General features: G+C 43.1%; 10 protein-coding genes across 11 annotated transcripts; 8 read left to right on the forward strand and 2 right to left on the reverse strand.

The window, feature by feature from the left end:
* Positions 1-1,571: 1,571 nt before the first annotated feature.
* Positions 1,572-2,455, reverse strand: LOC108072890 (uncharacterized). The gene is made up of 2 exons (XM_017164213.3): positions 2,039-2,455; positions 1,572-1,976 (listed from the first exon to the last, which is right to left on the reverse strand). Exons 1-2 carry the CDS (start codon positions 2,414-2,416, stop codon positions 1,671-1,673), a joined length of 684 nt encoding a protein of 227 aa, XP_017019702.1. The 5' UTR covers positions 2,417-2,455; the 3' UTR covers positions 1,572-1,670.
* A 1,651-nt stretch (positions 2,456-4,106) lies between these two features.
* Positions 4,107-4,851, forward strand: LOC108072902 (uncharacterized). The gene is made up of 2 exons (XM_017164225.3): positions 4,107-4,528; positions 4,585-4,851. The coding sequence occupies exons 1-2, from the start codon at positions 4,151-4,153 to the stop codon at positions 4,795-4,797; spliced, it is 591 nt and encodes a 196-aa protein (XP_017019714.1). The 5' UTR covers positions 4,107-4,150; the 3' UTR covers positions 4,798-4,851.
* Positions 4,852-5,504: 653 nt separating this feature from the next.
* On the forward strand, positions 5,505-6,527 carry LOC108072888 (uncharacterized). The gene is made up of 2 exons (XM_017164210.3): positions 5,505-5,925; positions 5,985-6,527. Exons 1-2 carry the CDS (start codon positions 5,548-5,550, stop codon positions 6,459-6,461), a joined length of 855 nt encoding a protein of 284 aa, XP_017019699.1. The 5' UTR covers positions 5,505-5,547; the 3' UTR covers positions 6,462-6,527.
* Positions 6,528-8,488: 1,961 nt separating this feature from the next.
* LOC108073030 (uncharacterized) lies at positions 8,489-10,181 on the forward strand. Its single transcript, XM_017164490.3, has 2 exons — positions 8,489-8,966; positions 9,306-10,181. Exons 1-2 carry the CDS (start codon positions 8,583-8,585, stop codon positions 10,122-10,124), a joined length of 1,203 nt encoding a protein of 400 aa, XP_017019979.1. The 5' UTR covers positions 8,489-8,582; the 3' UTR covers positions 10,125-10,181.
* Positions 10,182-10,798: 617 nt separating this feature from the next.
* Muc55B (Mucin 55B) lies at positions 10,799-12,546 on the forward strand. The gene is made up of 2 exons (XM_070284240.1): positions 10,799-11,225; positions 11,436-12,546. The coding sequence occupies exons 1-2, from the start codon at positions 10,839-10,841 to the stop codon at positions 12,324-12,326; spliced, it is 1,278 nt and encodes a 425-aa protein (XP_070140341.1). The 5' UTR covers positions 10,799-10,838; the 3' UTR covers positions 12,327-12,546.
* Positions 12,547-13,731: 1,185 nt separating this feature from the next.
* LOC108073032 (uncharacterized) lies at positions 13,732-14,772 on the forward strand. Its single transcript, XM_017164493.3, has 2 exons — positions 13,732-14,361; positions 14,422-14,772. The coding sequence occupies exons 1-2, from the start codon at positions 13,984-13,986 to the stop codon at positions 14,623-14,625; spliced, it is 582 nt and encodes a 193-aa protein (XP_017019982.1). The 5' UTR covers positions 13,732-13,983; the 3' UTR covers positions 14,626-14,772.
* LOC108073033 (uncharacterized) lies at positions 14,704-16,011 on the reverse strand. The gene is made up of 4 exons (XM_017164494.2): positions 15,768-16,011; positions 15,483-15,647; positions 15,109-15,426; positions 14,704-15,056 (listed from the first exon to the last, which is right to left on the reverse strand). Exons 2-4 carry the CDS (start codon positions 15,594-15,596, stop codon positions 14,859-14,861), a joined length of 630 nt encoding a protein of 209 aa, XP_017019983.2. The 5' UTR covers positions 15,597-15,647; positions 15,768-16,011; the 3' UTR covers positions 14,704-14,858.
* A 116-nt stretch (positions 16,012-16,127) lies between these two features.
* On the forward strand, positions 16,128-17,161 carry LOC108073031 (threonine-rich protein). Its single transcript, XM_017164492.2, has 3 exons — positions 16,128-16,286; positions 16,352-16,675; positions 16,740-17,161. Exons 1-3 carry the CDS (start codon positions 16,233-16,235, stop codon positions 17,097-17,099), a joined length of 738 nt encoding a protein of 245 aa, XP_017019981.1. The 5' UTR covers positions 16,128-16,232; the 3' UTR covers positions 17,100-17,161.
* Positions 17,162-17,413: 252 nt separating this feature from the next.
* LOC108072940 (RNA-binding protein 12) lies at positions 17,414-18,434 on the forward strand. 2 transcript variants are annotated; one of them, XM_070284044.1, is made up of 2 exons: positions 17,414-17,799; positions 17,971-18,434. In XM_070284044.1, exons 1-2 carry the CDS (start codon positions 17,719-17,721, stop codon positions 18,334-18,336), a joined length of 447 nt encoding a protein of 148 aa, XP_070140145.1. In that variant the 5' UTR covers positions 17,414-17,718; the 3' UTR covers positions 18,337-18,434. The 2 variants fall into 2 exon arrangements, with proteins under 2 accessions (XP_070140145.1, XP_070140144.1); XM_070284043.1 differs by having other exon boundaries at positions 17,452-17,475; positions 17,970-18,434.
* A 12-nt stretch (positions 18,435-18,446) lies between these two features.
* Positions 18,447-19,852, forward strand: LOC108072939 (actin, cytoplasmic type 5-like). Its single transcript, XM_017164292.3, has one exon. The coding sequence runs from the start codon at positions 18,560-18,562 to the stop codon at positions 19,733-19,735; it is 1,176 nt and encodes a 391-aa protein (XP_017019781.1). The 5' UTR covers positions 18,447-18,559; the 3' UTR covers positions 19,736-19,852.
* The last annotated feature ends 2,354 nt before the right edge of the window (positions 19,853-22,206 follow it).

Raw genomic sequence — 22,206 nt, forward strand, 5'->3', positions numbered from 1 at the left:
CCTGGCCAATTTTTATTTGTTTATAGGCCACCATTATGAGCTAATTAGTCACTTAGCCATGTGCTATCACTCCACAGGAATGCCTTCGTTTGACAGTGCCCCAAGAAGTGGGAGTCGTAAATTATATTAAACTTGTACCAGGTGATTTTTCTTGACTCAAGCCGAGTCAAGTGCAGCAGGGTGGCGAAAAGTGAGTTGCCAGGCGAGAAAGAGAGTGACTGACAGCCGACGCGGCGGAGTGGCATTGAAAATTGTTTTACTACGGGGCCATTTACAAAACAATTACACTTATTTTTGCGCCATTTAACACCACTTTCCCCCGACTGACAATCCATCAGCGGCTGCTGCTCAGCGCCACGCGGACGGAGCTCAGACGAAGCTCCTCGACTTCATTTCGTCCTGACAGCTTTGAGTGGAAATAAACCTTGGAGCCCGGCCAGGCCATGAACACACTGAACAAAATATTGCAATAAAATTTATACGATTTTTATTTTAGGGTTTTTATTTCAGGGAAAGCCAAGAAAATATTTTAAAATTATACAAAAAGCCTCCAAAGGCTATACCGAAATTGAAAGCCTTAAATTAAAAATATTTCCAACAGTATCTCTTGTATATTTTCAGTGCATCCTTTTGCAGTTGCAGAAACGTTGGCCGCCAAAGTCCTGCTTAGTATGCAGCTCAGAGGCAGCGACAGCTGAGGAATTGCAGACCTGCAATGGCAGGTAAACAAAATTAAACATACGCCCCGAAATACCATGGCGTACTCCTTAAACAATTTCGGATAATTGAAAGGTTATCTCGGGGGTGACTCAACTTGAGAGCCGAAATATCTTTCTGCTAGCTTTGTTAAGCCGTTCAGCAGATAAAGCTGATCGAGTTGGGTTATTACTTTATTCTGGGAAATTATCAGAGACATTGAGTTAAAAAGGTTAAGAAACTTGCTTTATGTATATTTTTAAAGAATTTTAATATTATAATTTTAGTTAAAAGCTTGTAAGGCAGTCAAGGATTCATTTCCGAACCTATAAAGCATATATATTCTTGATCAGCATTAGCAGGCGAGTCTTTTGAGACGTGTTTGAGGGAAATTAATTTTTTAGTGATTTTTTGAAAATTTTATAAGGGGTTACATTGTTAAAATTGTGAAAAATTGATTAAAATTTTGATTTCTTGAAATATAAAATGCAGTATGCAGATTTGTTAACTTAGAAAAATCTAACAAAGATATGCTTTCCAAATTAAAACTAAAGCTTTTTTGACTTAGTTATGGCATTTTTAAACTTTGATTAATCCAAAAAAATAATCAGATAAAAATATATAAATTATCGATTTAAGGAATGCGTTTACTGAAGGGTTTACAAGGGCTTAAAGAGGTCTAAAAAGATAGTGATTGTTCAAAGTTCGATTGGCTATTAAAACTTATTAATAACTAACCCAACTTAATAATTATTTGTAATATTTTAATTTTATATTATGCTTAATACAGCCTTTTAATTCAATTTCAAGGATATACAAGGGTATAGTTTTCTTTCCTGTTAACTAAAGAATAATCTTAAAAAATTCAGCTTAAATTTTTTTGTATATATTCAAGTTTTATTTACATGTTTCAATAAGAAAAAAATATATGAAAATGTACAATAACTGAACATTATTCATGAAACCCTAGTTTTTTAAGGATGATGCTTGAAGAGGTTTTCCAGCTTCTTGGCATAACCCTGCTTCTGGCTGCTCTCCACTTCGGCTGTTAGCTGGATTGCAGCCTGAGCAACAGGTTCCTCCGGCACAGCAGATTTGCCAGCCAGGCAGTCCTGGAACTCCACATAGGACTTGGCAGAGCGAGTCTCGTAGGTGTGACCGCATTCGGTGAAGCAGGCATCGCGGGCGAACTCGTAGAGGGAGATTTCCTGCATCAAAGCACCGATGTAGACCGAGGCCTCGTGGGAGATGTTAGTGGCCACCGTGGAGTGATTGGTGCCCTGAAAATTAAATTAATGTTAAAAATTAAAAACTAAATTGACTATTTAATTAGCCAAATTACCTGAGCGGAGTAGCAGTTGAGGGAGTCCAGACTGTTGCTATTCTGGTCGCATTCGAGCAGGAACTTGCAGGAATCATATGTAGTGTTGCTCAGTGACCAGACATAGGATTCGTAGCGCTCCAGGGTACCGCTCTTGCCCGAATCGAACTTGCTGGAGCACTGGTTGTACTCCACCTGATAGGCCGCATAGTCGTCGTCGAAGACGCCCTGGTAGTAACCGAAGCAGGCGGAGGCCAGGGCAGGATTGTTGCGCTGCATCTCGCTGGTGGCACTCATGATCTCGAACATCTTCGAGGGTCCCGAGACCAGGGTGGGATTCGCGGAGGAGGAGCCGATGGCCATGGCGGCCAGGAGGATGGCGATGTATTGGGCTTGCATGTTGCTTGCTCGATGGTTCGTTCGTAACTTGGTCAAAAGCGAGAAATTGGCCAAGTTTATATAGGCCATCTAAAGCATTGTTGAAACGCCATAAATAATCCAAAAGGTAAGACTTCTCTTATATCTCGCCGGTGATAAGAAAAATAATTAATATAACTTCCTTACTTGGCACACTGGAAAAAATTGCTTACATTAAATGTATGAGGGTGATCTTAAAATTAATTTTAATAATTATAGAACAAATATTATATCGTAAAATTATTGGGAAAATTATATTAAAATATGTAAAGATATTAAAACATAGTTAAAAAACTTCTATTATCATAATGGTCCTATTTCAATATTAAAGCTATGGCAAACATTTAAAATTTAAGCATTAAATTGGACTTAGAAAATGTAAATATGTAAAATAATATTTTGTTTATTGATAAAAGCTTTTATTGTCTAACAGTTTATTATACAATTTTGTTTAAATTGTTTTATAAATATTCTTTGTCATAATTCGATATCTGACTTCTCAGAATTAATTTACGACTTAACAGGCTTTCGACAATCATATAGACATAAAATTGGTCAGGAAGTAGATAACCTGGTTTTAATAAAAGCAATATTATTAGGCTTTTCTTTTCTAAAGTCTACTTATAAATTTTTCTGAAAAATGTATTTTAAAATGACGGCATCAACTGTAATACCAATTTGTTGCCTATTTATTTACTAACCTCTTCTGGACATTACCTAAAGTCCGGTCTTATCTCGTCTGAATGGTTGGTTGAACTACTTTTCGGATGAAAATAAGTTAAGGTAACTTGCTTATCAAAACAGCAATTATACGTCATGAAGTGTTGATAGTAATGCAACCCCTAATTAAACATCTCCTTAGCCCTGTGAAGGGTGCTGATAACAACATTTAATTACGTTTAATACGCAGGGTTATCTAATTTGAATAGAATTTACTCATGTTTATTCATACTTTTTATGCATATTAAACATATTAAATATTAAGAATTGTTAAAATATATTCATTATGAATCATTATTCTTGCTATGCTCAAATTGAGTTAATAGGTTGGCTGACTAAATAAAGATTGGCCGGCATAATTTGATAACTTGCTTATCAGAAACTAAAGAAAGATCTAATCGGAACTAACTTGGGTGGCAAGGCATAATAATAAATGACATTTTGTACGGGGAAATCCTCTCTAAAAACATAATTAAAAAAAAAAAACCAAATAGGAAGCAGATAACCGTAGATTTATAACTGACAAAATTGGGTTTTAACTTTCTTTAAAAAAAGTAATGCTAATGGGAAGTACATGCAATGTTTCTTTGAGTTCCGATTATTATCTAATCAACTTATAACTGCCAATCTTTTTTTAATCAGCCAACCCAGTAACTTAGTTTCAACCATTTCCGTTGCTTTATTGTTTCGGGGCTCTCCCTTTTTCCATATATACATTTTTCTAGACGTCCAACTGGCGGAATGTTGGGTTAGTCACCCTCACACGAGGTGCTTTTTTTTTGGCCAGACTGCGGGGGAGTCTTGTGCCAAGTTAGTTATCATAGGATTTTTGCATTAAACACGTGTATATCTTTAAATATATCTATTCGATCCATCATTGGCAAGATATTATAAGTAAATATTGTGGAATTTATAAAAAGCCCACATAGTTTTGGGTCTATAAAAGCCTTGCCCGGTTGCAAATTTAATTTAGACAAAGTTTGAAAAAAGAATTCAATGCATTCTCTTACCATTGCCATCCTGCTGGCCGCCTTGGCTTTCAGCTACTCTGCCACGAGTCCCAGGCTCTTTGAAGGACCCTCGAAGGTGTTCCAGCTACTGAGTGTCGCTGGAGAGATGCAGCAGATTAATCCTGGCCTGACTGCCCCTTGCTTTGCCTACTATGAGGGGATCTTTAACAAGGAGTACGAGGTTTACCGTGCCGCCTACAACGAGTGCATCAACCAGTTTAGCGCGGGAAAGAACGGAGTCCTGGAACGGTATGATGGCATTGTTTGGAGTCTGGGCAACTCCACTTATGACTCCTGCCAGGCCTTGATCAAGTGCAACACGAAGGACAACAGTCTGGACTCGCTGAATTGCTACAGCACTCAGGTAAACATTATTATTTGGAGTTTTGGGATTTATTTAAAGCTTACTTTGCTTTCCAGGGCACTGACAACTCCGAGGAGGTGGCTAACATTGCCTCCAATGCCACTATTAGTGCTGGTTCCTTGTCCCAAGAGATCTCTCAGCTGGAATATACCCGGGATCTGTGCACCAATACCACTTCTCGCAACTATGACATCAGCTACGATGCTTCCTACGAGGAGTTCCAGAGCTGTCTTTCCGGAGAGTCTGCAGTGCCGGTTTCTAATGCTTAATTCTATACTATATCAGTTTTTATAAACCTAATAAATGTGAGAAACTATAGCAAACTTTGTAAGACTTTAAATATTTTATTTAGATATTTTCAAAGTTGGTTAAGGAGGCGAATGCTTTATCTTGGATTCTTTTCTAGTATCTCCCTTACTCACCAATTCAAAAGTTAAATTACCCTTTTGTCAAACAATTATCTTGCTTTAAAAATAATATTGACATTAACCCAATTCCTGGAAAGCGATCGAATCTGTGATATAAAAATTAAAACGGAAATTTTGCGCAAGGTTTCCCCTTTTTTGCGCATTATTTGCAAACATCAAAAGAGGGTGTGTCATCCGCTTTTTTTAATAATCAAAATCGAGGTTATGCAAGCTAGACAGGCAGGGGAGTGGCCTAAGATAGTTATCAGGAGAATTTTGGCATTACCAATTACGAATATAAACAATTTATTGGCAATCGTTCGGTGAGGGTGGCAAGGGAATGACCTCCCAATATCAGATATGTGCGATAACGATTTTACATTTTCAGATTTCAATTACCGGATGTTTACGCATTGCCCAAGGAAACCCAAGTACCCCAAGTCCGGTGTGCGTAGGGTGATTGCAAGGCTGATAGACTCCTTATCAACAACGCAGCGATATCAGAAAAGCCTCGGCGATCAACGGCAGCTCTTGATAATTTTTGGTGGCCATAAAAGCCTTAGCCGGACGCCGGTTTAGGCCAAGTTACGAACGAACCGTCGAGCAAGCAACATGCATACCCATTTCATCGCCATCCTGCTGGCCGCCGTGGCCATTGGCTCTAGCAGCGCAAACCCCAGCCTGGTCTCGGGACCCTCGAAGATGTTCCAGATCATGAGTGCCACCAACGAGTTGCAGCGCAACAATCCCGCCCTGGCCACCGCCTGCTTCAATCACTATCAGGTCGTCTTCGATGATGATTACACTGCCTACGAGGCGGAGTATAAGCAGTGCGATGACGAGTTTGGCGCCGGCAAGAACGGAGTCCTGGAGAGGTACAACAGCAATGTCTGGGAGTTGAGCAACACCACGTACGCCTCCTGCAAGGCTCTGATTGACTGCGACCAGAGGAGCAACAGTCTGGACTCGCTCAACTGCTACTCTACTCAGGTAATGGGAATTTATTTGATTTAAAAACTGGATATTTAATCTATAAAATTCCGTTTCAGGGCAATGACAACTCCAACGAGGTGAAGAACGTGGCCACAAATGCCTCTATCACCGCCGGAACCCTGAACCAGGAGATCAACAACCTGGACTTCACCCGTCAGCTCTGCGCCAATAACTCGGCCCGCAACTACGAGACCCGCTCCGCTCAGTCTTACGTTGACTTCCAGGACTGCCTGGCTGGCAAAACTCCTGTTCCAGAGCCCACTACAACTACGAGTCAACCAATTACCAGTGTGCCTACCACCGTCGAGCCCCCCACCACTCCTAGACCCACCACTACCCCCGCTCCCACCGAAACTACCGAAACTACCAGGGGGGAGCAACCTACGACTACCCCTGAACAGTCTTCTTCCCCTTGGATAACTCAGACCTATCCGCCCTCGACCGTTTCGCCTTTCAACCATGGCGGAAGCAGCGCTGAGGAGAAGAAGCAGTGGATGAACAAGCTGGATAACATTCTCAAGCACCTCCTCTAAGGAAAACGAGAGATATTTTAAATGTAATAAACTGCAATAAAGAGAAATAATTTCTGTATAATTTTAGATATTAACTAAAGCACGAAAAATTACTTTTAAAGGCCTAGAATATTATTCTTATCGTGTGAATCACATAACTCAGAATGATTGATTACTAAATCTATTACTTAGTACTGCCAATCTTATCAAAAACAAGGCAGTTAGTCATAGTGTCTATAGAATCTATAGTATAACTATTACCTTTTAAAATTTCCCACCAATTACCTGACTTTTCTTTCGGCAAAAACCCAAGGCAGGTACTTTTCCCAGTGACTTGTCAAGGTAATTGGAAGAAGGCGAAGGCTGTTTGGCACCAACAGATGGCATTCAGTGATGAAGTCAATCTGGAAACTCAAACGAGAAACTAAAACCCATTGCAACTTACTTAATTAAGGGTCCCTGGACCCGATCTCGGTGGTAAGCTGAGCAGGAAAACCAACCTGATGCGATGCAAATAAAACTTTTTGCATTTGCCATCAGTCGTCGTCGTCGTCGTCGTCCAAGTTTATCAAAGATCCGCAGGACACGAAAGGGGGCAGCAGGATGCGGATATAGAGAGGGCAAACATGTAAATCAGCTTGGGGAAACTTTTCGCCCCGAGGAGCACAAACAGGACAAACAGGAGCCGGAGAGCGCACTTTAAGCTCCATAGAGGAGTTGCTGCAGTTTAAATAAACATGGGAAAGGCATTGCGTTTTATTCAAATTTAATTGCAGGTGCTGGGTATTGTTTGTGCAGCTTCCTGCCGGCGGCCTTGTTGTCACTGCAATTAAAACAAATTAGAAGCCTCGCTGCCGGTAAGAGATTTCATTCGTAGGAGGAGCCAATAACTTGGCAAGGGTATATATGCAATCCTGCATTCCAGTGTTCCTGCATCTCTGCATCCCTATGCCTTCTCACACGCACAAAGAACACGCAATTAAGATATGCAAATTAGAAGTTGTCCTTGTCCTCCACTGAGCCCTGATAATTATGCAGAGGCAGGCGGCCTATAGGCGCTATAAACATGGCCAACTATCTGGCCGATTTGTATGAGTTTTTGGCCCAAAGTGAGTCATCGTGTTGGAGTCTCTTTTTTTGGCTTTAAATGTAATTATTATGTTGCCTGTAAATGACCGAAAAGTGACTCTCTGATAAAGCTCAAGTGGACATGGTCTATAGAATATTAGGAATATTAGTCATACAAAATACTCAATCTATGCACAAATATTGACTTGTAATTTATTAGATAAGACCCCGGGAAATCCTTAGGAAAAGTGAGGAATTTAACCTTGATAAATAAATGGAAAAGGGGTATAGTTAACCCTTTAAGACTTACTTTTTTCTAAGGAATCGTGTGAATTATTTTTAGACCAATAAACTTGTTATTAAATTCTTACAATGCCAAAATGTTTTTGTTTTCTTATCAACATTTATTTTCTGACCAATAACAGCTCGTCATGACGATAGAATCGGTTCGGGACTTGAGTATTTCCTAGGAATCGAACTGGTAAGCAGACATATAGACTTCACACGTGTGTCTTCCCCAGAACGAAGTACTCCAAGTTGATTAGATTATAAAGTCCAGTGCCATAATACCAGCACTATCTGGACATTTGCGTGTTTTCCTATGGGATAACTTCTCCCAGAGAAAGTTATTCATTTTTGGATTTGGGAGTGCGTATACTTTGTGCGATTCTGGGAAGTGTTGACATTGATGAAGTGTACAAAACTGTGACAGGTGAGGCTCTGGAGGAGAACCCTTGAGCTGCTTTTGCGCAAATCCGATTCGCTGGGGCGGGTTTCCATTAAGTGGCGTTATAAAACCGATAAGAATGATAACTACAACGCCCCGACTATTCGAGATAGCTCGCTTGATAGGCCAAATACGCGAGGTAATAACATTCGCGGCAATAACATGCCGTTTTTTACTGGAAAACTTTAGGTAGGAACACGCTTTTATGGACCACTCCAACCCGAGTGCCTATAAATACTGCAGCTGGCAGGTGGATCCGCCAAAAGCGAACCAATAGTCGGCGGAACTACAACGCTGATTTCCTCAAGTTAATTAAATAATAATTATATAAGTGATCCTTTGGAAAAATGCAGTCCAAACTGTGCGTGGTCCTTTTGGCCCTCGGTCTGAGCCAAATCCTGGCCGTGCCGGCTCCTTCGCTGGTGCTCACTCACCCAGAGACGAACTTTATGCAGTTCTTGATGCAGTCCCGCGACTTGGCCAATGATGGCACCCACTCCCTGGAGTGCCTCAGCTACTATACCCCGCTGCTGAACAGTGCTGTGGAGAAGTACAACAACGACTTCAAGGCCTGCCTGGACGAGGCCACTCTGCAGGTAGCGGCCATCAACGATGACACTAAGGAGAACCGCACCCTGATCGACCAGTCGGCCACGGACTCCTGCGCGGCTCTTGAGACCTGCAGCCAGCTGACCGCCGCCGATGAGTACTTCGAGTGCTACTCCGAAGCGGTAAGTTTGGATAGGGTTTTTACGTTCATTGGTTATTTAATATTAATTTAAAAACTATTGGAAAATTGAGTTAAAATTAATGTAATATTATGGCTAACTTTGTGTACAAACTAATAGCTTAACTTTAATAATTTCATGCTTTTCTTATCCTGCTTTTATGCTCAAGATTAGCAGTCATTTTTCTAAGAAATCTTTAAAAACCATAACCCACTTGTACGATTTTGATAAGCTAAAAATATATAATTTAATATTTTTCAAACATCACGCTGATATGCCGCAGATAGCAACTATTTTGTTAGTTAATTTCTATTTATAACCATTTCTCTTTGAATTTTTCAGGGCTCCAGCAATGCCAAGTCCATGTTCACCATCTCGGCCAATGCCTCTGAGCTGCTGGCCTACGTCAAGGAGCAGGTGCATATCATCCAGGTGAACGAGTACATTTGCACCAACAAGACCCAGAGAACCTATGCCGAGGACACCGCCGACATCTACGAATCGCTAAGTCTGTGCTTCTCCGGTGCTCCCATTCCCACGGAGACTAGCTCAACGGCTGCTCCCGAAACCTCCTCATCTCTGGATCCGGAGTCCTCGACTGACTCCTCATCCTCTGAGCCTGAATCTTCTAGCACCGCTGAGCCAGAGTCTTCTTCCACTGATTCTTCATCTGCCGAGCCAGAGTCTTCCAGCTCTGCTGCTCCTGAATCTTCCACTGATTCCTCGAGTGTTGAGCCGGAGTCTTCAAGCACCGCTGCTCCTGAATCCTCCACTGATTCTTCATCCGCTGAGCCGGAGTCTTCAAGCTCCGCTGCTCCTGAGGATTCTTCATCCGCTGAGCCAGAGTCTTCAAGCTCCGCTGCTCCTGAAGATTCTTCATCCGCTGAGCCAGAGTCTTCAAGCACCGCTGCTCCTGAGGATTCATCATCCGCTGAGCCAGAGTCTTCAAGCTCTGCTGCTCCTGAGGATTCTTCATCCGCTGAACCAGAATCCTCCTCTGCTGCTCCTGAATCCTCCACCGCCGAACCAGAGTCCTCCAGCTCCGCTGCTCCCGACGCTCCCGAGGAGGACTTGAAGCAGATTTATACCGGAAACAGCAACAAGAACCTTCAGGATATTCTGAAGAATCTGCAGACTTGGTTCAAAACTCAACGAGCCTAGAGTCTATTATTTAAACATATAAACGAAGCAACAATAAAAAATAAATATATATATATAAATTATTTATAAAAAAAAAGAACAACATATAATTCTTATTTTTAAGAAGATAGATCTTAGGTCCGACTTTGAGGGGATTCCTAACTTAAAATTTATTGGCAACAATGCCCAAAGATTAGTTGAAAAAAACCCAGTTTTAGCTAATTTATAGCTTACACTTTTTTACCAATTAAAAAATAAACTTTAAAAAGTACCCAGTGATTCACAAGCCACTAAAGATACCCCCACCAAGTGCGAAGTGCGCCTTATCAACCACGATAGTCCTCGTTGAAACTGCTAAGTACAGTGTTAATTGCCGCTTGACCAACCCATCAACCCTGGCCAAGGAACGAACCAATTAAAAATGGACAGCAGATAAGCAGCCATGGAACTACTTTATATTGGCCATATTACCAATGCCAGATAACCGGGCTATTTCCAGAGGTTTAGTCACAAGAAAACTTATTAAAAAGCGAAATCAGATCGAATCGCGAATCTCGGCGCCGATTTTGGTAGCAAGATAGCAACTTAATTAGCTTTTAATCAGCCTGAATTAATGGTCTGTCATTGAAGTCATTTTCGGGGTAGCTATAAAAATATGCGCCCAAGACCAGTGGCCATCAGTTCGCACTCGAGATCCGTCGGTTAGCCAAGTCCGGAGTATTTATAAATAACATTATGAAGTTCGCCGTTGCCCTGTGCCTGCTGCTGGCCACCAGTGGATTCGCTTTGATGCCAAAGCATCCCTCTGACCTGGTCACCATGCTGACCCGCCAGCAGTTCGCCATGCGCCAGATGATGGCCGCTCCCGAGACCCGGGCCGATGCCTCCGTCAACAACTGCTTCGACAACTACCTCAACCAGCAGACCGAGGTGATCAAGGACTACAACAAGGAGTACACGGGTTGCCTGAACACCGCCGATGAGGCACGCGACAAGCTCACCCAGGAGAGCGCTTCGGAGCGCGAGGATCTCATCGGTCGCACCAACAACATGTGCACCAGCCTCACGGCTTGCGATAACCTGCGCGACGGTCTGGACTTTTTCGAGTGCTACCGCGATGCGGTGAGTGTAGTGAATATGTATAATAGACTCATTAAAACTAACTGAATCTGAATAATGTGAACTGTGAGGTTCTAGAGGCTAAAAAAGATATCAGAGTATTATATATATATCTTTAGACTTATGTACGGTATACTTCAAGTACTCTTATTATTTATAAGACATCTCCAATTAAAATATAAAAACTAAAATTTATTTTTAATTTTTTTCTAGTCCTCCGACAGCTACAAGACCATGTTCACCCTGAACAGTGACTCCAATCTGGATTACAATTACATCAGTGCACAGTACACCGTCATTCAGACTGCCCAGACCACGTGCATTGATGAGGCTCGCTTCACCTATGCCCAGAATATGGACAGCTGTGATGAGAGCCTCGTTGTTTGCCTGAACGGAGGCGCGGCTCCCACGGATGCTCCCACAACTGCTCCCACTACTGCTCCCACAACTGCTCCCACAACTGCTCCCACTACTGCTCCCACTACTGCTCCCACTACTGCTCCCACAACTGCTCCCACGACTGCTCCCACTACTGCTCCCACTACTGCTCCCACGACTGCTCCCACTACTGCTCCCACTACTGCTCCCACTACTGCTCCCACTACTGCTCCCACTACTGCTCCCACTACTGCTCCCACAACTGCTCCCACTACTGCTCCCACTACTGCTCCCACTACTGCTCCCACTACTGCTCCCACTACTGCTCCCACAACTGCTCCCACAACTGCTCCCACGACTGCTCCCACTACTGCTCCCACAACTGCTCCCACGACTGCTCCCACTACTGCTCCCACAACTGCTCCCACAACTGCTCCCACGACTGCTCCCACAACTGCTCCCACAACTGCTCCCACGACTGCTCCCACAACTGCTCCTTCGACTGCGGCTCCAGGAACCACTCCCGTTGTTACCACCGCTGCTCCAGGAACCACTCCCGTTGTGACCACTCTTGCTCCCGCGACCACTGAAGCTCCTGCTGTGACCACTGAAGTTCCGATCAACACCGGTGAACCCACCACAGAGCGTGCTCCCGAGGAGGATCTGGGCAGGTCCCTGCCTTTGGCCCAGAAGGGAATCTGGAACTTGTTCAAGCGTTACATCTAAATTCGAGAACCCTTAATTCGAATTAAATTCTATTTATTGCTTTAACTTTGATTTGTCACGAAAATAACAATCAGGCCTGCTCCGGTAATCGTAAAATTTTTTCGATTTCGTTTTGGGCGAAAACGAACCGTTTTCGTTTTTAGCTGCTCCGGTTTTCGGCAAATTTCTGCTATCGGATGTTTCGTTTTCTCATCGTTTCTCAATGCTCAAGCAGCTAACTTGTGTTGTTGGTAATAAGCAAACAACGTAAAGTACTGCCTATTATATTTACAATTGCCCTTTTTCTAAGCCAGAAAAAGGCAAAAAATGGTAGAATTAAGCAAATTCATGCACCTAAGATGCTGCCACACTTTTCACAGTTTTAATTCCGGTGGTCTCAAATATTTATTTGGTTAATTTGGACCATTTAAGTAATCACATTAAATAGTATTAATTATAAACAACCATTTTGGCGGTCCTTTAAAGTTATTAATGTATTCATTTATATTTTATAAGTATTTTTAACTGTCTGTTTCGTTCCACCAACAGTATGGCAACCTTAGCGATAACTTTTTGCGGTGAACTTATCGACCTATCGCCAAAACGAGAAAACTGGCTGAACACGGCAAAAATTTTGTTGTCAAATCTGAGGTGGGGTCAGAAATAAATTTTTTATAAAATAACTACCTGCCAGAATGATCTTATGGTGTTGTGGAATAAACATCAATAGACCACTGAGTAAACTATTTTTTTCCTTTTGTAAATAAGGTCTGATTTCATATAGAAAAAGCCATTTACTTTTCATTCCGGCCAGAAAAAGGTGCCCGTTTTTCAAATCGAAAAAATATTTCGATTTCGATTACCGGAGCACCAATTTCTCGTTTTCAAAAACGAAAACGAAAAATTCTTGCCGTTTTCGATTACCGGAGCAGGCCTGAATATTTATATAAAAAGTCCAAATAAAAAATATTACTTAGAAAGCGTAGAATACTTTTGGGTTCAAAAGAGAATTGATTGCTTGGAAGGGGTAAAATCAAATGCGGAGAAAGGAAAGAAGAAAGGAATTTTTAAGGGGGTTTGGGGTTTCTTCAAGATTTAATATAATATAAAATATTATAAATAAATAAATATAGTGAATAAATAAAAATATTATACCAAAAATAGTGACTTTCCCAAGACTTTATACAAGCTAGATTACCCCTTAGACCGACGACTCTGTGCCAAAAGAAGGCCATATCAAGGATTATTGCTAGATTAGCTTCAAACAAAATATAAAACAAACAGATTACACCTAGTGGGAGTGTTTTTCCAACCCCTTGAGCCACCTGAGGCCTACGTCGCTGCTCGAGAGGAAGCTCTTATCGCCAATAGGCGATAGCTTAATGACATATCTCGCACATTCGAGCTGGACAAGCGCCGGTAGCCGCTGGTCTACTGGGCAGAGAGAGAGTAAAGCGAAACCGATCGGATCAGAGGGCTTCGAACCGGCTACACTTGCAATCAAGGTGCACGCAGGCAGATAAGTGGAGCACCTGAACTTGTCGCAAATCGCCTGGCCTTCGGCTGGCCAATAAAGCCGAGGGCTCTGCAAGAGCGAGTTATTAGGAAATGATCAATTAGCCGAGCGTCGTCGTCGTCGTTGTTTGGGTTCGTCGAGGCATTTGAGATCTGTGGCCAAATGGAAACGCCACGCCGCAACGCAAAGTCGGAGGAGACGAGCTGTCGCCTCTGCTGGCTGCTTGCCATATCGCTGCTTCACTGCCTCCATATAGGATCCTCTCTAGAGCTGGTGGATTGGCCCACGGCCATGCCGGATTTGGGACTTGATGACTGCCATGATGAGTTTACGGTGGCCTGTGCCAATGCCTCTTTGGTGTATTCCGCCAGCCTGGAACTCTGCGAGCTGCATGCCAACGAGACTATAGCGAACCTAGAGGTGGATGTGGAGCTGGAACGAATGCAGATTGAGCTGGGATCGAGTGCGGTCTGCGGGAATTTGCGGTTCTGTGATGTGTTTGAGGATGATTTGGAGTACTTGAAGTGCATCAGCGAGAATGTGAGTTTTTCTATCTACCAGATATCAGAAATTATACCTAATTATCCTTCTCCCCACCAGAGTAATCGCAACCTGGACATCCTGACCGAAATAAACTATAATGCCACCCATGCTTATACAAGAATGCGCGAGGATTACGATGCCTTGCATAGAACCTTCTTGCTGTGTGGCCTGGAAGCCCAAAAGGATTACATGGAGGACCTCAGGGAGGCACACAGGGAACTCAGCCAGTGTCGTTTGGAAATCGAAGAGCTAATGGAGTAAATAACGCTTATCTGTTATTGTGTAAGCAGGAAATATGGGGGAATAAACACTATTTCTACAAAGCAAGAATTCTACGAATTTAGATTAGGCTCCTTTATAGTTGTAAGAACTTTAATTGTCTCTCAATAAATGTAATCTAACTAATTATACTTTCATTGACACTTACTTAAATCATAAATTATCAAGGATTATACAAGTATTTGTTTGGAAATATATATATATATATATTTACTTTAATGCGACTCATTTTGCTGAAGACATTGATCTAGTGACTGGAAGATCTTATCAGTGCCTTTTATATAAGTATCCTCCGTTCGATTTGTGCATATATAATGCTCCATTTCAATGCTGCCCATATGTTTATTCAGAATCAAAGCCTGCTCGGAGGCATTATAGGATATATTATAGACATTTGTTAGCTGTAATTTGGCCTGGAAAACATACAAGAAATATTATTTATTCGTTTTAAATATCTTTACTCACCATTTTAGCAAAGCAATTGAAAAATTCCTGGGTCTCTGTTAAAGTCAAGCACTCATCGATAAAGTTGGTAATCTCCAAGACAGCTTCTCGTATATTTTCCTGAGCCAAACTGGCCTTTAAAAGCACCGATTGCTGCTCACTAGAGGCCTTCTTTTGGCAGCCACTGTAGCCCTGAGACCAGGTGGCCCCTTGACTCTCCAACTCTGGCAGATATTGGGCAAAACACTTTTTGGTATTACCCAAATTGGTAGCAGTTTCCTTGCCCAAATCCAGGTAGTGACACAAGGTGTTTAAGGCAAGCGGCTGCTCCGCCAGAGTCTGTAAAATGTATATAAAATAATTAGGGAGATATTTTTATAGCACATCCAATTTACCCCTAGGGCCAGCAGGAGTATGATGATAATGGCTGCCTCCATGTTCAACGACTGACCCAATCGAAGTGAAATTTCCACGTAAAGTGGCCCAAAGTTGGTAATGTAATCTGACATTGATGCATGGTTTGTTTATAGGTCCGACGTCCCCTTATCGCTGGGTTCCGTCTGCAAATATCGATACCAGTGACTGTCAAACTGGACGCACACAACGTGTGGCATACTTTTGGCCAAAACATGCGAAAGTTAACCAGCAAGAAAGTTGTTCTTGTCTCCGCAATTAATTACCTCATATGATATGCCAGAGATAGTGGAGTTAAGGGAAGTCGTTACCCAATCGTTACAGCAATCGATTCCACTGGATCGTGAGCCCTTAAGCCACCTGAGGATTGCCTGCTGACAAGTTCAAAGAACCGCTGAAAAAGCCACCTTCCGGTGGTGGTGGTGGGCCATCTTCTTGGCTATCAGCTATCGCTATCAGCTTTTGACCCTGACTACACGTGAATGGCATCGATGTGGCCAATGGGAATGCACATGCAAAGCAATTTGTGGGTCTGGGCATTACGCATAGCGCCTTAATGCTACCTAATTGATCGCCGCCGCCGTCGCACAAAAAAAAATTCACCAAAAATTCACATTCACATTGCCCCGAACGGATCAATCATTTGCCCTGTGGGCCGGAGTATATAAAGCATATGGGTTAGTTCTCTGGCAGCGACAGTCAAGATCCAACCGCCAGCGAACGAAACAAACATGAAGCTTCTGTGCAGCGTCCTAATCCTGGCCAGCGTTCTGGCCGCCACCAACGTAAAGTCAAACTGACTCACTGTAGACGCTCTTCCGGTAGTAACGATTTCCGTTTCCGTTTTTAGGCCAAGCCCAATGGCCAGCTGCAGATTCAAAGCGCCCTGGACCAGTATCTGGTACATGCCCAGAACCTGGACATTGTGTCCGCGGACGTGACCACCCAGTGCTTCAGCCTTTATCTGCCTATGCTGAATGAGGTGGCCGCCACCTTCTCGAGCTCCTACCAGGCCTGCATCAGCACGGCCAATGCGGAGACCGCCAACCTGACCGCCCAGGCGGAGCAGCAGCAGAAGGTCTACCAGGGTGAGGTCTCCACCCTGTGCAGTGCCTTCACCGCCTGCGACAGCGACAACGATACCACCACCTTCTTCAACTGCTATGCCAGTGCGGTGAGTTCTTCAGAGATCTTGAATATCTAAGAGGAACTTTTCATAAACCCTTTTTTACCTCCAGGCTAATGGCGATGTCTCGGTGATCTATGACATTGCCACCAATGCTGCCAGCTCGGCCAACACCCTGAGCATGGGCATCAAGGCCATCCAGGATACGGAATACCAGTGCACCAACACCACGGAGAGCAACTATGTCCGGGATACGGCCGCCACCTATGATCTGCTGGATACTTGTTTGAAGTACGGAGTGCCCACTACCTCAACGGCGGCCCCCTCTGCTTCCAGCCCCGTCGCTAGCTCGAGCGGGGCTCCTTCCACTGATGCTACCACTGTTGTGGCGGCATCCTCCGCCGCCCCAGTGGATGTGACCACAGTTGCTCCAGCCACTACTGTCGCTCCTGCCTCGTCGGCTTCCTCTTAGGAGCACTTGAGCAGTTCCATTCCAAGTAATTCCAAGCAATAAATGAGCATTGAAAATTAAAAGGTGTTTTTCTGAAGCTTTCTTTAGGGAATTTGTTAAAATTATTTATGAAAAACCTTACTTGAAATGTGAAAATAATTACTGCAAAATGGTTGTGAAACTCGGAGATGAATCTTAGGTTTACTTTTAAATTTATTTTTATAGTATTTATATTAGTAGTTTTCCTCGCTTGATCCGGAAATTAGTCACACTCTGATTGATTTTTTAAGCGAAATTTCATTTCATTTTATTTAAAAAATATTTTTAATATTAGTTTCCAAGAAAGCAGCCACTTAACTGGACATCTAGAGGGCAGACAGATGCCTTCATTTCCGATGGAAAGTTTCACCATAATCCATAATCGATGACCCAAGTTACACCTTTCGTCTAGCTAAACAGAGAGCCGCCCAGAGAGTACTAATGGTTCTCGCAATATATTTTAAATCAAAGGTGGCCTTATCGGCAATACATTCAATTATCTCTCCAAAAAGCGGCGGCTGTGTTGGCGGTTTAAAGTGTGTGCACACACACGGTGTTGTGCTCAGTCGATGTCTGTTCTCGGGCCATTAAGCACACGAACATGGAATCCCAACGCGTTTTCATAGCCGTATTTGCCGTTCTCCTCGCTGGACTCTGTGTGCTTCCAGGACTGAAGGAAAGGGTTACGAGGGGAGCTTAGGGATATATCTAGGGGGAATACTCTTGCAGTTAATCAGGGTTTAAATTGTTTTATTTCGTAATTAAATCTTGTAATTGTGTTTGGGTTTTTAATGATAAATTAAAGTTTTTTCTGGAATAACCATAACCTTTTTTTTATTTATTTCCTTTCCAGGCGGCGCCCATTGAGTGCAATTCAGACAATGGCATCCAGGTCTCGGGGAATGGCTACCAATCGCAGACACAAACTGGTCCCGGCTGCCAGTCGCAGAGCAACGAGAATGGATCCCAGACTCAGTCCCAATCGGGCAGTGGCACCCAGTCGCAGACGCAGTGCAGCGGCTCGGATTGCGTGGAGTTCTCTCCCCTTCCACCTCTATTTACCATGAAGCCATTTGAGCCTTTTCCCTCAATGGAGCCCTTTCCCTCAATGGAGCCCTTTCCCTCAATGAAGCCCATGGAGCCTTTTCAGCCAATGACGCCCTTTCCGCCCCTGGAGTGGAACTCTTGGGGACTAAGTAGAAGCGCCGATGGGCAATAGCAGGAGCAGGTCTCTCAGGATTAAAAAACCATTAAAGTTTTTCAAAACTTTTAAACAAGAAAAATAAATCTAAAGTGTTCAATTTTTTAAGTTAAAAATATTTTTCAAAATTTCTAAAAGTGTGTTTTTGATATTCAAGACAATCCAAGTGCAAAGTCAACTCACAAAGTAGGCCCAGGTCCTGTCACACAACAATCCTTCGTCACTGAACCTAACCGCTTGTATGAGAAACTTCCTGAAAAACCTAAATCCATTTTCAAATAAAAAAATGGGCGACGAAGAGAAGGTAGCCGTGGTCTTGGACAACGGTTCGGGTCTGTGCAAGGCGGGCTTTGCCGGCGATGTTGCTCCCTGTGCCGTCTTCCCTTCAATTGTCGGCCGACCGCGTCACCAAGGCATGATTCGCATGGGCCAGAAGGAGTCGTATGTTGGCGACGAGGCCCAGTCGAAGCGTGGCGTCCTCACCATCAAGTATCCCATTGAGCATGGCGTAGTGACCAACTGGGATGACATGGAGAAGATCTGGGAGCATACCTTCAACGATGTGTTGCGTGTTGCCCCCGAGGAGCATCCGATTATGCTGACCGAGGCTCCACTGAACCCGAAGAGCAACCGCGAGAAGATGGCTCAAATTATGTTTGAGAGCTTCGAAGTGCCAGCCATGTATGTGGCCATCCAGGCTGCGCTGTGCCTTTACGCCTCCGGACGCACCACTGGCCTCTTTCTGGACTCTGGGGATGGGGCCACGCACACCGTGCCCATCTACGAGGGCTGCTACCTGCCCCATGCCATCCTGCGGCTAAATTTGGCTGGACGGGACTTGACCGAGAACCTGATGAGGATCCTGATGGAGCGCGGTTACTCCTTTACCACCACCGCTGAACGTGAAATCGTGCGGGACGTCAAGGAGAAGCTGTGTTATGTGGCCCTAGACTTTGAGCAGGAGTTGATCACCGCCGCCGAGCCTGGTTCGTCGCTGCAGAAATCCTACGAGCTGCCCGATGGCCAGGTCATTGCCATCGAGAATGAGCGCTTCCGCTGCCCCGAGACACTCTTCCGGCCCTCAATCATAGGCATGGATTCCTGTGGCATTCATGAAATCACCTACAACTCGATCATGATGTGCAATGTGGCCATACGCAAGGATTTGTATGCAAATACGGTTTTATCTGGCGGCACCACCATGTTCCCGGGCATGGCGGAGCGCCTTCACAAGGAGATGACCGCCTTGGCTCCGTCCAACTTGAAGATAAGGATTGTGGGAACGCCGGAGCGCAAGTACTGCGTGTGGATCGGTGGGGCCATCCTGGCCTCGCTGTCCACCTTCCAGCAGATGTGGATTTCGAAGATGGAATACGAGGAGATTGGGCCCTCCATTGTGCATCGCAAGTGCTTTTGAGTGCGTGAAAAGTTTTTAAATTGTTTTTGTTTTTAATTTTAAAAGAAGGTTGTTGTCCAACAAGTTGTCCAAGTTAAGTATTCAGTAAAAGAAAATCTGAATTTAAAACAAGGGAAATGAGTTTTGCCATATTTTTCTATATTTAAAATTTTCTATATACCATTTTCAGTATTCTTAAGCCACGTCTGGGCTTATCACTTAAATCCCTTAGATCTCAGCGCCAGAAATAATGATGAATGTTCGCCCAAGTCTCGTCTGTGGTTAATGCAATTTTTTGTTTTCCTGTCACTTTTGCCGCTGCTGTCGCTGCTGCAGATAAAACTTTTATAATGCGCCCAACTTTTGCCGAACTGTGTGTTACCTTCCGTGGCATTGTGCCGGATCCGGCAGGAGGGGGGACTCGGGGGGACTCGCTCAGCCTTGGGCGACGTGTGCAAGTAATTGTGGCAAAAGGCAAAAGGCGCCACAATAATCAACGGCAGCAGGATATCGTCAAGCGTTGACGCTGATGCCGCCACCACAGCCGCCAGCTGGCTTTTAACTCATTTTCTGATTAAAATCAGGGCCATTAAGCGTGCCAGCCCGAATCGGACTAAACTTTTTTAATGGCCCTGACAATAGTTGCCAGCTCTGGCTCCCTTACTGATCCTGCATTGCGGCCGCAAAAGGACGCGCGAAAATTGGCGCCTGCAACGAACGACGCGCTGGTCACGACACGACAGGGTGCAGGATTCGGTGTAAAATTAAATTAAAACTGCCAAGGGAGAACGAGTTGTGCACGGAGAGAAATGGTAGCTACTCTGGTGTGTTATCAGCAGGCTTAACATTCTCAGCATATCGCTAACTGATAAATACAAGTACTATAAATATCAGTAAGTTAAAGTTACTAAAGTGACAACAAGCATGACCTGGGCTAAGTTTCAAAATATATATCACCCGATAAGCTTATGTACATGTGATTTCTATATTTTAGTTTTTTAAATATTTTTGGTTGGCTTTGTTTACTCAAGAAATGACAGCTAGCATGACCTGATCTATATTTAAATATTACGCGATTAATTAGTAGCACAAAAAGCATGGGTTTCGATATGGAATATTTATCATTTTATCAGTGATAATGAATTCTCTATGTATTTATTATCTAAATGAGAAGGGGGTTTTAATTAAACACATTCTCAAGTTAACAGGGAAAGAATTATGGGATTATGACACTTTATTCTTTATTTTACCAAGGCAGAAAAAAATATTTATAAATTTAAGAAGAAAATATAGAAATAAAGTAACCTTTTTATAATTTAATTTGATGATTTTTTTGAGTTGGTGATAGGTTTTTATATGTTCTCAAAGTTATACAGAAATATGCAATATAAAGCTAAAAAAAAAAATCAAAAATCAATTTTATATCAATAAACTTTTGATTTTCTTGCCGTGTGGCATAAAAAGCAAGTCGAAAACTGTGAAAATATTTGCGAGCCTTCAAGAACAAGCAGGACCAGATGGGCGATAGTGGGAATAACAGCAGGTTGGATGGGAATAAAGATGGGGCTGTATGGTAGATGGGTATCAGGAGTAGGAGCAGGGGGGCAAAAGGAGAAGTGGAAGCTGGAGCCAGGAGAAGACTCTCAGCGCCAGCTGTCAGCGGCTGCCAGAGCAACGATGTCAATTAGTTTTTGAAACGATGCTGACCTCCTTGGACTGACTTCGGCGTCCTCCTGCCCATCCCCCCCGCCCACTGGCTCGTCCTTGTATTTGGCCAAGTCAAGTTGGCTTTAAGTTAATTGCACAAGATTTCACTTTGCACTTGCAACGCTGCTGCTGGTGCTGCTACTTCCGCTTCCCCCTCCTCAACTCCTTGCTCGCTGCCATTTTTTAATCAAGTTAAAAGTTATTTTTAAATGGAGTGCGAGCGAAATATGCGAGCGCAATGCAAATATCACAAAGGGCTGCTGCTGTCTGCGGCTGGGGAAAAAAATATTTATATACTGATTATTTCATGTGGCATTCGAGGCCAAATTGGTTTTGCCATTCGACTGCCCCCGCCTCATTAATGCATGCAGGCGGGTTGGTATTTTTAACTGTTTTCGTCACATTTCATTTGTGCGAAATTCATATGCCAAGCGGGGTCTTCTCTTTTTTTTATATTTTCTGTTTTATTTGCAGTTGATCGAATTAATTACGAACGGGGTCGTCCTGTATTTATCTATCAATTCAATTTATTAAATGCAAAGTATTTGATATCCACACGCTTGGCAAGAGAGACTTTGCTGAGGTTTTTCAATTTATTAATGAAAAATGCATCAAGGGTGAAGGTAAGGCAATATTTTTGTTTAATTGGGGTAAGTAATATTGGTGTAATAAATTATATTTAGCTTTAAATATGCTGAAGATATAGTAAGAATATTTTCCTCACTAGAAATTTATAAACATATTTTACTGTGATTTTATTACTGAAATAATAATATAAATAAATT

The sequence above is a fragment of the Drosophila kikkawai genome, chromosome 2R, assembly GCF_030179895.1.
Source record: "Drosophila kikkawai strain 14028-0561.14 chromosome 2R, DkikHiC1v2, whole genome shotgun sequence".
NCBI lineage: Eukaryota > Metazoa > Arthropoda > Insecta > Diptera > Drosophilidae > Drosophila > Drosophila kikkawai.

Coding starts and splice junctions, on each gene's coding strand:
- LOC108073033 (XM_017164494.2), bottom strand. CDS start 15,596: ATGTCAGATTACATTACCAACTTTGGGCCACTTTACGTGGAAATTTCA. Junction 15,427..15,482: donor TACTCCTGCTGGCCCTAGGG/GTAAATTGGATG, acceptor TACATTTTACAG/ACTCTGGCGGAGCAGCCGCT. Junction 15,057..15,108: donor TCAATTGCTTTGCTAAAATG/GTGAGTAAAGAT, acceptor TATGTTTTCCAG/GCCAAATTACAGCTAACAAA.
- LOC108073031 (XM_017164492.2), top strand. CDS start 16,233: ATGAAGCTTCTGTGCAGCGTCCTAATCCTGGCCAGCGTTCTGGCCGCC. Junction 16,287..16,351: donor GCGTTCTGGCCGCCACCAAC/GTAAAGTCAAAC, acceptor TTCCGTTTTTAG/GCCAAGCCCAATGGCCAGCT. Junction 16,676..16,739: donor TCAACTGCTATGCCAGTGCG/GTGAGTTCTTCA, acceptor TTTTACCTCCAG/GCTAATGGCGATGTCTCGGT.
- LOC108073030 (XM_017164490.3), top strand. CDS start 8,583: ATGCAGTCCAAACTGTGCGTGGTCCTTTTGGCCCTCGGTCTGAGCCAA. Junction 8,967..9,305: donor TCGAGTGCTACTCCGAAGCG/GTAAGTTTGGAT, acceptor TGAATTTTTCAG/GGCTCCAGCAATGCCAAGTC.
- LOC108072902 (XM_017164225.3), top strand. CDS start 4,151: ATGCATTCTCTTACCATTGCCATCCTGCTGGCCGCCTTGGCTTTCAGC. Junction 4,529..4,584: donor TGAATTGCTACAGCACTCAG/GTAAACATTATT, acceptor TTTGCTTTCCAG/GGCACTGACAACTCCGAGGA.
- LOC108072939 (XM_017164292.3), top strand. CDS start 18,560: ATGAGAAACTTCCTGAAAAACCTAAATCCATTTTCAAATAAAAAAATG.
- LOC108073032 (XM_017164493.3), top strand. CDS start 13,984: ATGGAAACGCCACGCCGCAACGCAAAGTCGGAGGAGACGAGCTGTCGC. Junction 14,362..14,421: donor TGAAGTGCATCAGCGAGAAT/GTGAGTTTTTCT, acceptor TCTCCCCACCAG/AGTAATCGCAACCTGGACAT.
- LOC108072940 (XM_070284044.1), top strand. CDS start 17,719: ATGGAATCCCAACGCGTTTTCATAGCCGTATTTGCCGTTCTCCTCGCT. Junction 17,800..17,970: donor TTCCAGGACTGAAGGAAAGG/GTTACGAGGGGA, acceptor TTTCCTTTCCAG/GCGGCGCCCATTGAGTGCAA.
- LOC108072890 (XM_017164213.3), bottom strand. CDS start 2,416: ATGCAAGCCCAATACATCGCCATCCTCCTGGCCGCCATGGCCATCGGC. Junction 1,977..2,038: donor TCAACTGCTACTCCGCTCAG/GTAATTTGGCTA, acceptor TTTAATTTTCAG/GGCACCAATCACTCCACGGT.
- Muc55B (XM_070284240.1), top strand. CDS start 10,839: ATGAAGTTCGCCGTTGCCCTGTGCCTGCTGCTGGCCACCAGTGGATTC. Junction 11,226..11,435: donor TCGAGTGCTACCGCGATGCG/GTGAGTGTAGTG, acceptor ATTTTTTTCTAG/TCCTCCGACAGCTACAAGAC.
- LOC108072888 (XM_017164210.3), top strand. CDS start 5,548: ATGCATACCCATTTCATCGCCATCCTGCTGGCCGCCGTGGCCATTGGC. Junction 5,926..5,984: donor TCAACTGCTACTCTACTCAG/GTAATGGGAATT, acceptor ATTCCGTTTCAG/GGCAATGACAACTCCAACGA.